We start from the raw sequence: 13,919 nt of genomic DNA, 5'->3' as shown, positions 1-13,919 counted from the left end.
AAATAAAAACCTAGGTAAATGCGCGAAACAATAAGTCATTTTAACCACCTACGATTTCGATGATTATTTTAAAATAAATCCTAAATTTTAACTAAAAAGTGAGAAGTAATTAATGAATATGATTAGATTAGTAATTTTTCCCACATAAAATCATTTTCGTTAACCATTTTTGCAAAAATATCTAGAAAAGTATTTAACAAATTAAAATGTGATATTTCATAACCTTTTCGTGATTAACCCTTTGCCAAAAACGCGTGTCAAATTTGTTTCTATTCAATACGTCAACCCCCACCTTACCTACATTCTTTTAAAGACTCCGACATTGCTGGCATCTTCATCAATTCTTCAACAAAATCGTTTACTTTTAAGCTTTATCTCCGGCGAAGATTCCGTTTTCCCGTCGATCTCCACAGTAGTTATTGAAATATCTCGGCGTAACCTCGATTTAGTCGATCTCCACTCTGTACACGAAGATGAATCCCGAATAGTATGTTCTTTCTCCTAGTCAAACCGCAGATATTCTGATTGTTAACTCAATTTCCGCTTTTCCGACTTGTATCTGATATGATTCTTCTAGATCTATGTTTATTGAATTGGTTTTTTTTAAGATTCTCAGTTTATTCTTTGATTAGTCGTGTACTTATGCGTTATGACGAGTTAGGGTTGTATTATTATCCTCAATTGGGGGTTTTTAGATCAGATTAAATCGTTTTTCGTACGATCTATTCAGTAATTTCGAGCAAGGTCCATTGAATAATTGAAATTGGTATATCTTATTAGATATTTAGGGAAGCAGGAAGCTTCGTTTCGTGTATTCTGAATATAATCTGGAGTTATAATCTTCAAGTATCAAATTTGTTATTTTGACTAGTTAGTTATAGCTGAGATTCCCTTTCGACCAATATTATATGTTTTTCAATGGTTGAATAGGATTTAGCAGTTCATGAATTCGTAGAGTTGTAACTTGTAAGCTTATGTGATTGTTTTAAACTTGTAGATCCTTACATCAAAATATGTAAGATTGATATGATAATATGCTTGCATGTCTTCTTTGCTATAACTAAGGGCAAAAGTCAATATTAATAGTTCCCTTCCTCCTGTAGTGACTACCTCTTCAAGCTTCTACTCATTGGAGATTCAGGAGTTGGAAAATCATGTCTCCTATTGCGATTTGCTGTAAGTTCTTCATTGTTCTTTTTCTAATAATCATAAATCCGCCACATTTACTTTTCAACTTATTTATACACTTTCTGTACTCCAGGATGATTCATACTTGGAAAGTTACATCAGCACCATTGGTGTAGACTTTGTAAGTAATTATTCACCAAGTTTTCATTTTGACATGATTACATTTTGATAAAAGTAATTTTTTTCACAAGTTATGCTGTCTTTTCTACAGAAAATCCGCACAGTGGAACAAGATGGCAAAACAATTAAACTCCAAATTGTAAGTTTTTACTTTTTATTCATCTCTTATCAAAACATGTTCCCTTTTTCTTCCAGAAATTAACATATTCTTCCATTATTCTGTATACAGTGGGACACAGCTGGACAAGAACGTTTCAGAACAATCACCAGCAGCTACTATCGTGGAGCCCATGGCATTATTGTAAATAACTCATTATAAAAATCATTCTTGATATGATATTTTTAAACAAAATTGGAATTTTAAAATTCAAAACACTTATTTTCCTTGCAGGTTGTTTATGATGTGACAGATCAAGAGAGTTTCAACAATGTAAAACAATGGTTGAGTGAAATTGATCGTTATGCTAGTGAGAATGTCAACAAGCTTCTTGTTGGAAACAAATGTGATCTCACTTCTCAGAAAGTCGTGTCTTACGAAACTGGAAAGGTAATAAAATAATGTTAATTGTTTTTATTAAATAGTTTAAGTGAATGAAAAATACTAAAGAGAGTTAATTGTGTATAGGCATTTGCTGATGAGATTGGGATTCCATTCCTTGAAACAAGTGCCAAAAGCTCCACCAATGTGGAAGAAGCTTTTATGGCTATGACTGCTGAAATTAAAAACAGGTTTCATTTATATTATTTTACATTTTCTTTTATAATCATAATAAGAGTAAAGTAGGTTGCTATTTCTTGCAATTTGGACTGATAAAATTTGGTGAATTGTATCCAGGATGGCAAGTCAACCGTCAATGAACAATGCTAGACCTCCTACTGTTCAGATCCGAGGTCAACCGGTCAACCAGAAGTCAGGTTGTTGCTCTTCTTGAAGTCTTGAATCTTGATCATGGTTTTATTCTTTTCGAATTTAAAAAAAAAAATGAATTCAGGGAACTTGATGTACAAAGTAGGATAACACTTTGTTGAATGCCTGTTATTATTTTTATTGTTATGTTATACTGTTTGCAATTTGGCAAAAGTTTTAGCTACTTTTTTGTTTCCTTTGTATTTTAACAATATCCAGTGTGTTTCTTTATGGTTTTTTTGTTATAACTGAATAAGGATGACCTTATTCGACAGTTGATTTTTCAATATTTTGGGTAAACTGAATAAGTGATGAATTAGTATATCATTTTTGTGTCTTTATATAGCTGGTGGGATTTACTTTGCAGTTGTGTAAGTTGTCTAATGTTAAAGATGTGTTTTTAATGGGAAAAATCGGAGATATTGTACATCAATGGCAAGAAAAATATGTATATTATTTTGGGTGTATTACACGAATGGTCCCTATGGTTTGGGGTAATTTACGTGTTTGGTCCCTAATTTATTTGTTTAATTCGGAAAGTCCCTACTATTTGTTTTTGTTATGAGTTTGGTTCCTGTCTTACCTAAAAAAACTATTATTTAAATATGAAAAAATGATGGGGTAGGTAAGCTAAGGTGAGGGGGTGAGGTTAAGGGTGTTTTTATTTAAATAAATTATAAAATCAAAGGCAAAATAGTTTTTTTAGGTAAGATAGGGATCAAGCGCGTAACAAAAACAAAAAATAGGGACCTTCCGAGTTAAAAAAAAATAAGTTAGGGACCAAACACATAAATTACTCTAAACATAGGGACCATTCATGTAATTTACCTATTATTTTTGTGTCCGTTTATAATTAATTAAAAGATCATTGTAATTCAAGGGCATTAAACAAACAAAATAGAACCTATTATAACTGAATATCTGTCTGGATTCTTAGGGTGCGTTTAGTTGCGGAAAAATGGGCCGTTTTCTGGAAAAATTTTCCAAGAAAAATGAGAATTTTGAAAACACGTTTAGTTCGTCTAACTTTCTAAATTTTTCACGGAAAATGAAAATTTTCCGTTTTCTAAAATTACAAAGAAGTTGGAAAATTTTGGAAAACTGATAATTATTGTTTTCCATATTTTTCTAATTTCAAAATTTTTCTATAAAGACACACCCACTTCACCCCATCCACTTCTACCTACCTCCACCTTAACACCTCCCACCCACACACACATACATACCCACCCACACACACACCCGCACACACACACACACCAACCCACAAACACACACACATACATACCCACTCACACACACACATATACATACCCCCCCCCCCCCCCCACACACACACACACATACATACCCACCCATCCACACACACCCACCAACCCACAAACACACACACACACACCAACCCACACACACACATACATACCCACCCACCCACACACACCCACCCGCACACACACACACACATACATATCCATCCACACACACCCACCCACAAACACACACACTTACACATACATACCCACACACCCACCCACCCACAAACACACACACTTACACATACATACCCACACACCCACCCACAAACACACACACATACACATACCTACCCACCCACACACACACACACAAACACACACACATACACATACATACCCACCCACCCACACACCCACCCACCCACAAACACACACATACACACATACATACACACTCACACACACACACATACATACCCACACACCCACACCTACCCCCACCCTCACAGACACACCCACCCACACACACATAAACCTACACCTACCCCAACAAACACATACACACACAAACACACACTCGCACCCCCACCCACCCAACACCACCACAACAATCACTGACCTACCATCACCACCACCACCACTAACCCGTCACTAGCACCACCATCATCACCACCACTGACAAAATTGACGCCGCCACCACCATCGCCGACCCGCTACCGTCACCGCCCCCACCCACACCCTACTACCACTACCATTTTTTAAAAATGAAAACCGATAGAAAAATAGACATCTAAACACGTTTTCTAATTTTCTAAAACTTAAAATGAAAAATGAATAAGTTTAACTAAACGCGTTCTCTAAATTTTTCAATGAAAAATGAAAACGGAAAATGAAAATTGAAAAGGGAAAACAAAAAACGGAAAATGAAAATTGTTTTTCCGTAACTAAACGCAACCTTATTGTTCCAAGAAGTCGATATCTTTTTTCACCTTGTCCACACAAACGGCTTCTTTAGAAAATCAACTAGGATTTTACCTGCCGTGAGTTGCAACGGCAGTAATGGATTTAAGAAGATGAATTCTTTCGGTTAAAAAATAAGAATTTAAGAGGGTTTATGTTGCCAAACCAATAAAGTCAGGAACCTAAGTCATGTATGGAACTTAGGTGGACTTCAGCTGCCAAAGAATAGAAGTCTGGAATAAAGTCATGTCATGTAAAATGCTTAAAAATAGTCATGAAAATATATATATATATATATATATATATATATATATATATATATATATATATATATTAACATTTTATAAAGTCGAGAAGTGGTAACTATATTGTATAGGATAAAAAAGGAAAGTTTAAGAAATGAAAGGGGTTAAAGTGATATTCTGGAAAAATTCAAAGTTCATGGGATAAAGAAGAGACATTTTAAAAAATAGAGTGTAAAATGGAAGGATGAAAGTACCATTTTAAAAAGACCAAAACTTAAAGTGGGTAAAAGCATTATTTTAAAAAAGTATAGGAAAGAAAATGTCATTTTCCAAATTAAAGGGATATAATATGTCCAATAGGCAATAGAAGAAAGTCAAATAAGATATAAAGAATATTATTTTATAAACAAAGGACTGAAAATGAAAAATAAAAAAAGTGGAAGGGTGGAAAATCAAATGAAGTGGCCACCGACTTTTGTATTTAGAAGATATATAATAATTGTATGACGATTACAAGTTGAAACAAGAAGTTGATGCAAAAGATTGAGATCCATTTCACAAGATTTAGAAAAGGTCAAGTAAAAGTTGACGAACTATTCTTTATTTCACAAAGATAATGACTTGTATTTTTCCATATTAATCTAATCCGGAATTTTATTAAGAAAATCAGAAATGATTGGTACATAATAATAATATGTGTTTAAATAGACATACAAAAACAAATTTTTGTTTTTTTTTTATTGAGCATGTACACATAAGAAGTTAGGTTTTACTAAAAATTTCTCAAATAACAATAGACCCAAAGACCATAACTGCTCAACATAGGTTTAACCTGTCACAACGCATAATTTGATCAATTCCACATCCTAGATTAATTCCACTACTTTTGTTTATAAAACTTTAAGATGTTATACGATACTTTTAAACAATGTTAAAGAAAATAAAATAACTAGATTTCCAAACACAAAACAAAAGCATACCAAAAAAGAGACCATTGACTATAAATTAAAATGGTTGATGAGTCATAACTGAAAGAAACCCAAGGGCATGTAACAGCCATACAAAGGTTATCTTCAAGATTTACACTCTTACAAAAACACCATAATATCATATCCTTAAAACAAGTCTTAAATACCAAACACCAAACATCTCTCATCAAACACTACTAATCAAAAACCCTAATAAAAAGATGAAGAAAAATAACACCTCTCAACTCAACTCATCTCATCTCACTTGACACTCAAAGATGGAAATTGAGCCACATCCTCAATCGATGGTGCAACCACATTGTTCATCCGGGCCCCACCTACATAACCTCCTCTAAACCCCCCACCGCCACGTCCTCCACCACGCCCCCTGCCACCACGTCCATTGACCCTTTCCCCCTCAGCAGGTTTCAGAAACTCCTCAATGCTTACAGACTACATAATCAAACAATCAGACAAACTTCAACAACTATATGTCTTAACACAATATGTATGCCTTAACTACTGACCTTCTTGGCTTTTTCTTCCTTATCAGCAGCTTCTTTTCGCTTATCCTTCTCAGAACCCTAATCAGAAAATGGAATTAAAACTATAGATATATATATATATGAAAAATGGATTTTAATGAAAGATTTACCAGTTTAACAAAGATGTCTTCTTCATTCTTTTTGTTGGAAAGCAATTGCATTTTTGCCAAATCTTTGTCCAACCCAACTTTTCTTTCCTCAGTCTTCAAAGAGGTCAATGCCTTCCTCTTCTCTTCTAGAACTTTCTCATATTCCTCAAGGGTCATCTCCTGTGATTAAAGATCTAGAAGATGACAACAAAATATGGGAGTATCTTAAGTTTGGGTAAACAAGGGTGGAAAAGTAATTTCACCTTCTCTTCTGGCTTCTTTTCCTCTACCACATCGATAGTGTTCTCCTGGTTGGCATCTGCTCCATTTTCTTGTTTCTCAGAATCCACAATCTTTTCAGTTTCAGTAACAGGTTCTTCAGTCTCACTACAAAGAATCAAAGAAAGATTTATAAAGGTTTTGTAGGTTTGCTTTACAGAAAAAAGAAGGTAGGATTTGTGTACTTACGGTGCAACCTCATCGGTGGCGGTTCCCCAGTTGCCACGACCTGCACCTTCACGCTTGAACTCATTTCTACAGAAAGAAACCGATGAATCAGATCATGAATCGAACTATGGAGTTGAGTTTAAGATGTAGAGAAGTACTAACCTTCGGCCGGTTCCACTGCGGCGTTCGAAAACCCTTCTCGGGCGTTCACCTTCTGTGGCGTCTCCGTTAGCGTAGCCGCCGCGTCGTCCGCCGCGGTTTCCATAACGGGGTGCACGTCTTTCGGTGGCCTTATCGGCGTCTCCATTCTCAGAAGCTCTGTAACCACCGGAGAATCCATTGTTGTTGCCAAAGGAATTCTCATCGTCGGCTGATTCGCGATTGAAACCACCACGTCCTCCTCTGCCCGTTCCACGGCCACCAAAACGGTTTCCGATACGTTGACCATCGTTTCTCGCCTCTCGCACTGTACGTGAAAATCGAAATGTATACTCGGTTAAAATGCACAAAATCAAATCAATACGTTGTATAAATGGGGATATCTATGCACATTCATCGCATAATGTGGAAAACCATAAGTAATCATCCAGATCAATAGGTTTAATTTCTAATTTGCATCACGGCTCGAAGAAATTATACAGAACGGAAGCAATAATACGTACCAGCCTGAGCAGGAGGAAGCGGCTTGGAAGGAAGCTTGGCTGCTGGCTTAGCAACAGCACCACCAACCGGAGATTTCTTGGTGGTTGGAACAGCCACCGGAAGCTTAGCTAAAAGCTGAATGGGGTCATCGTTATCATCATCGCCCAAAAGATCGAAAGGGTTGGTTGACGACATTTTTTTCGAAACAAAAACGAAAAAACTCGAACTTTCCGATTAAGAATTGAGTACGAATGAGTATGAAAATCCCTATAAACAGTGTATTGTGACCATGAATCGATTCAATCAGACGTTACAGAAGAAGTGAGAGAGATGTGTGCAAAACGGGAGGGAAAAAGAAGTGGGGATGCGGTAGAAAAACCCTACCAAGGCGGCATGTAATGTCAATATGGCTTAAACCTAATCTTGAAAGCCCATTGGTGTTTTGTTATGGTGTGCTGGGGTTCACGGTAGTGTTGTGTGTACCTTAGTTAGAAAAATAAATAAGAGAAAAAATAATAAACACCATGTTTATCACTGGGCTGTTAATTTTTGATACAATACATTTGAGTTTCACAACCTGCAATCTCGTTTGTTAAATAATGTTATATATGAGTTTATCAAAAAAAACATACGGGCTAACCTGTCAATTCGTTTAGAGTTTTGATTTAAAAAATTATATATTTTTTAAAGGTATTAGGTATTATTCGTAGGAATGTAAGATACATTTATCTTCCATAAGGTTATTGACCATTTGACGCATGGCATTAACCATTTGCTGATTTGCACCACGTTTGCCCTGAATAAACTCACAAATACAAAATTGAATAAGCCCTCTCATGAATAAAAAACGATTACGGTGGCACTAAATACTGATGAACGATTGAAGTCATTGAACGACGCCTGAACAATGAGTCGCGCCTAAACGACGAACACGATATGTTGTTGTTGCGCCTGAACAATTGACTTCCGATTCCAACCTGCGATCGATTTGTTGTTACTGCTCTGCACTTCTTCACTTATTTTCTCTCAATCTTTTGTTTTCGATGACTAGATTTCTGATATGTTGCTTAAGTTGTAATGTACTAATGTTTATATGTGCTTAAATTCCTAACTTTCACACATTGATACATAGTTGCTTAATCTGTATTACAAATTTTGTAATGTTTACGTGAATTGTTGCTTAATATTTGTGTGTAATCTGTTAAATAATATGTATGTATTAGTGTATGTGTATCGGTATGTGAAGTGTGAACGGTGAATAGTTTCTTCATTTACATCTAGAATTTATTCATGCTTAATTATCTATTTTATTTATGGATTTTGACACACGAACCCACAAACCCAAATCTGACTCACAAACCCACGAACCCAAATCTAACCCACAAACCTGTCAACCTATGAACTTGTATAAATAAGTGGGTTGACAGGTTGTATATGAGTTTATGTTCCAAACTCGCCAACCCGTGACATGTATGGTTAAATGATTGTGTTCGGGTTGGTGTATTTTGACCCGCCAATCTGCCGATCCACGACTTGCTAACTCGAACACAATACAATTGTCAAACCTATAAACAACAGATTTTATTCATACACAACAATTTATGTTTTATAGACTTGTACGATACAATATTTAAAAACATTGTAGTTTACAAATTTTATTACATATTTTGAATACGGTATTCGACCATAGATTTGTTGGTCTAAATAAATAAAATTCGAAGTATGGTACCCATTTTATCTAATAATCATGTTTGAGTAGAATATCTAAAACGAAAACCCTAACTCGAAATATAGAGAATATATTTGAAATGTTCAAATTTATCTTTAAAATATGCTGTTAGTGTGTGGTTTATGTTGCTGGTTTCATTTGTATTGATTTTTTTGTGTAAATAAGTATTAGAGTAAGTTATAAAAATGGTCAATGTAATTGTCAGCAAATTACATTGGCGGTCCAATTTTATTTTTTTAACTATATGTTCCTTATGTATGCCATTTGTTATGTCATTTATTTCTTGTTTTGGAGCAGATCATTGTGTATTTAAAATGTTGACAAAATTGCAAAAATGGTCACTGTGGTATGCAAAATTTTGGGTTTTAGTCAAAACCTCAAGTTTTTTGGATTCATGGTCCTTTTGGAGTGGTTTGTATGTAGATTTGGTCCCTGGATTTAACTTCCGTTAAGTTGTTGTTGTTAACACCCTCATGTGCCTCTCACATGAGGGTATATTTGTCTTTTCACTTATAAGAGACCATTTTTGCAATTGAAAAAAATATATACCCATTTTTTAAAAAAAAATTATACCTATTTATTTATTTTAATAATTAAAAAATAAAAGATCTCTCTCTTTCTCTCTCTCTCATAGTATCCCTCAAAGCTAAGAAGTCAAAAGGATCTCCGGCTAACCGTAACCTCCGCCGCTGCAAGAAGACTCCCGTTACCACCGCCACCAAGACAACCTCCATAGTAGTTTCCTCCATCAATAAATCCTTCTACACATGCCACCACCGTCTCATCAAACTCTTCTCCAAACTCGTTCGTATTGCCACTCCCAAGAGTAAATCCTCCGTCAAAAAAGGCTACAAAGTTCAAAAAAAGTTCCCTAACTCCACTAACAATCAGATCGCCACCGTCTGTCGCTCGCTCTTCCAAGTATCTACCGTCGCCCTTCCACCACCAAACTCCCCTGATCAAAAAACGGTGTTCCTTGACCTCGACGAAACCCTAATCCATTCCACACCTGCCACTGGAGTATCACCTTCAGGAACTTATGATTTCTTAGTGAGGTCATTGCTGGATGGAGAAAGAGTTGATTTCTATGTGCTGAAACGCCCATTTGTTGACGAATTTCTTCAGTTCCTGAGCACAAATAACTACAAAATTGTGGTTTTCACAGTTGGGATCGAGGAATATACTTCGTTGGTTTTGAATAAGTTGGATTGCAGGGGTTTGATTTCACACAGATTGTATCGAAATTCATGTAAGGAATTCGAGGGTAGGTTTGTTAAAGATTTATCAGATCTAGTGTGGGATTTGAAGAACGCTGTGATTGTTGACGATAACCTTAATTCCTACAGTCTTCAACCGGAAAACGCGATCCCCATTTGACATTTCACTGATGATCTTGGAGATGATGAATTGAAGAAATTGATGAGTAGGTTTTTTACAAACTTCAATAAATTCGAAGATTTGAGGGATGTCGTGAAGGATTATCTTGGCAATGGAATTCAGAATTCAAAATCAAAGACATCGTTTTTTGAACAGAGGTTTGAGGGATATTGTTCTTGAGTGAGTGTGTGTGAGAGAGAGAGAGAGAGAGAGAGGAGAGAGCGAGGATCTTTTATTTTCTAATTATTAAAATAAAATAAATAGGTATTAATTTTTTTTTAAAAAAATAGGGATATATTTTTTTCAATTACAAAAATGATCCCTTACAATTGAAAAGACAAATATACCCTCATGTGGGAGGCACATGAGGGGGGTTAACAGCAACAACTTAACGGAAGTTAAATCCGGGGACCAAATCCACATACAAACCACTCCAAAAGGACCATGAATCCAAAAAACTCGAGGTTTGGACTAAAACCCCAAAATTTTGCATACCACAGGGACCATTTTTGCAATTTTGTCTAAAATGTTTAATATATATATATATATATATATATATATATATATATATATATATATATATATATATATATATATATATATATATATTATTTTACTTTTTTGTTAAAATAATTAGGCATGAGATTCGTGCATAACGCTAATCGGTTAAAAAAATATCAATATGTAAACATTGAACAACTTTTTAAGTAGAATTGTAAAATAAATACAAACGAAATAAAGAATAAACAAGTAATTCAATCTATACTAATAAAAAATCTATTAACATATTTTAAATAAATTGTTCTAAAAAACAAAATTTCAAATATTTTTTTAAATACAACATCATATGTCATATTGTTAAGTTTATTGTAATTATCTTAAGAAAAAATTGATTTTTATGAGGTGACCGTTTATATTGTAATACGAGCATAAAAAATTCTTAAGATATAATATAAGGGATGAAGAAATGTATCAATTGCAATTAACTATCACATTAATTACATCTATATATTACATATATAAATGGAAGTATTATGTAGGTTTTAAATTTTGTAATTAAAAAAAAATGATATGTAGATTACCTTTAATTCAAAAATACCAAAAAATAATATGTGGAAAAACTTTTGAGAAGATGACATAAAATGATTTTGATTTATTAGAGTATATATTAAACGTGGTTTCAACCCTTACCCCTACCCACCGATTCCCACCGCTTTGTCTCCAACAAACCATTACTATTGTTGGGAGTTTGTTGGATGTCTCACATGAGATGACTTACTTTCAACCTCAACTCCCTTTTTCTCTCTTATACATACATCTCTTTGGTGCCCACCATTGTGGTGAAACCGGTCTTTATGTCGACCAACACATCAACGATATCCATATGTTTCATTGACTAAGCACCAACAACACACATAAACACATATGTAAGAACCTCATCTATACGTATTCAGTGCAATTAAACTTATTGCATTTTCTTATTCTTCCTAGTAATTAATAAGAATTTTACTGACACAAACAAACACAAACACATATGTAACATTTGGATGTTCAATAATTATTCTTTAAAATTCTTTTTTGTGATTAAGTTGGATTTGGGAAGTTATGCCCTACATTTATCGTGGGCGGGGGCATGTTGGTTGGGGTTCAATGACATAAACCAAGTGTAGGTTACGCTACGTCGAGCATAGCCACGCTGGACCAAAACCCTAAACCTAGGGTTATAAGCCTTATTTAAAGGCTCTAACTTCTTGGGATCCTCTAGAAGATCAACCTCCACCCTCCCAAATTCCACCTTGAAATCCTAGCCACCCTTTTGGATTTTTGATCCCTTAGAATGAATTGTATGCTCGTTTGAAGGAAGAATGTGCTTTGTGGATCCACTTATAAGCCCTAAATTGTGTAGATTTGGAATTTGTAAGCCAACATTTATCTCTAAAATGTATAAAGTTTCTATCTGGATGCTTGTTTATGTTAGATCTAGTTTGGTCATGAGATTCAATGCATTTGGTCCCCATGATTTTGCTCCTTGTGAGTATGGGTTACTTTGTACCATTTGAGTGTCATGTTCTGATGTTTTTGGGGATTGTGGAATCATAAAAATGGGAGCTTAGACACTCTTATGCATCCATGCATGAGTTTTTGAGCATAAGTTGACTTTATAGACTTAGGGTTTGGTTTTGTGCTCTTTATATCAATGTAAATGGATAAAGTTAGAGACTTTACCCAATAAGACATTTATTTTGATCATATCTAAAAGTTTAGGGGTTAACTTTTAGTATTAAGAGCTTAGTAGAAATTTTAGGCATCAGAGGGATACATTGAGCGTAGATTTTTCTACGCCGAATGTAGCGTGGGATTTCCTCGTTTTCCCGCTTAGAGATCTAAACCGAGCATAAAGTAGTGTGTTACGCCTAACATAGGCCAACTAAGGGTTGAGCATTGACTTTTTGACCAGTTTGACTTTTGGTCCACTATGTTAGGACTTAGTCTTGGAAGGGAAAATCGTCGTTTGCCCCAAGGAGGATTAATTGTGAGCCTAGACTCTTTATGAGATAGTTATCACTTTAATTGTTAATTAGGGGTCTTATTATGTGTATGATTAGCATGAGGAGCCTGGATATCACCAACTTTCTAATCTTGCGAACTAAGGTGTAGTCTTCTGCGATTCAAGTGAGTCTTCTCACTATGCCACTTATGACATTGTATATCTTTTGTATGTTATGATAGTGGTTGTAACACCCAATCCATGTATTATTTACATTTTGGTCCCTTATATATGGAATTAGTGCTTTTGGACCATGTAATTAGTAAGTTTGGAGGAAGTAGGGACCATTTCTACCAATTTAGGATTTTAGAGGCGGAGCCCGAACGCGGGGTGTTCCCCTGTGGAACACATTGCGTTTCCGCACTGAACGCAAACCCTAATTTTTAGGGTTTGGGGCCTATATAAATAACATTATGTCACATACCTCATCCTCCTTACCAGCCTCGCAACCTCAGAAAAACCCTAGAAAGCCTAATACTTTCATCCTTGTGTGATTTTGATCTTGTAAAGCTCATCTTGGTGGTTTTAAGCTTTGAAGGATAAAAAGAAGTTAGTGAAGAAGAACTTGATTATATTGAGCTAAAGGATTCGGGATAGCATCATCATTTGTTACTATTCTGAGGTAAAAAGCTCATAACTTGCCTCATGTATGCTTAGATCTAGGGTAATGATGTTTTGGACCTCTTTGATCCCAATAATAGATTTATATGATTCAAATCCGTTTATGGACTTAGGGTTGCCACCCTTTATGCTATTTGAGTCCTTAGTACAAAAAAGTTACCACCTTTAAGGTCCTAATGGGTTCATGCAAGAGTTATGGCCATCTTTACGAAAGCCGATGCTATTTATTGGGATTGGGATGTTTGGGGACATGCAAAGTCACCAAGTTTGTGACTTT

General features: G+C 35.1%; 2 protein-coding genes and 1 pseudogene across 2 annotated transcripts; 2 read left to right on the top strand and 1 right to left on the bottom strand.

Moving 5' to 3' along the window:
* The first annotated feature begins 324 nt into the window (after positions 1–324).
* On the top strand, positions 325–2,446 carry LOC145000363 (ras-related protein RABD2c). Its single transcript, XM_078959573.1, has 8 exons — positions 325–487; positions 1,104–1,176; positions 1,262–1,309; positions 1,400–1,447; positions 1,538–1,609; positions 1,700–1,855; positions 1,934–2,037; positions 2,144–2,446. The coding sequence occupies exons 1-8, from the start codon at positions 474–476 to the stop codon at positions 2,238–2,240; spliced, it is 612 nt and encodes a 203-aa protein (XP_078815699.1). The 5' UTR covers positions 325–473; the 3' UTR covers positions 2,241–2,446.
* Positions 2,447–5,653: 3,207 nt separating this feature from the next.
* LOC145000711 (RGG repeats nuclear RNA binding protein A-like) lies at positions 5,654–7,769 on the bottom strand. The gene is made up of 7 exons (XM_078959978.1): positions 7,388–7,769; positions 6,888–7,191; positions 6,747–6,812; positions 6,542–6,665; positions 6,300–6,458; positions 6,172–6,228; positions 5,654–6,097 (listed from the first exon to the last, which is right to left on the bottom strand). The coding sequence occupies exons 1-7, from the start codon at positions 7,560–7,562 to the stop codon at positions 5,906–5,908; spliced, it is 1,077 nt and encodes a 358-aa protein (XP_078816104.1). The 5' UTR covers positions 7,563–7,769; the 3' UTR covers positions 5,654–5,905.
* A 1,800-nt stretch (positions 7,770–9,569) lies between these two features.
* On the top strand, positions 9,570–10,653 carry LOC145003016 (uncharacterized; annotated as a pseudogene).
* Positions 10,654–13,919: the final 3,266 nt, after the last annotated feature.

This window comes from Lactuca saligna, chromosome 6 (genome assembly GCF_052625555.1).
Source record: "Lactuca saligna cultivar CGN05327 chromosome 6, ASM5262555v1, whole genome shotgun sequence".
NCBI lineage: Eukaryota > Viridiplantae > Streptophyta > Magnoliopsida > Asterales > Asteraceae > Lactuca > Lactuca saligna.
This window is presented reverse-complemented; position numbering and strand designations above follow the sequence as displayed.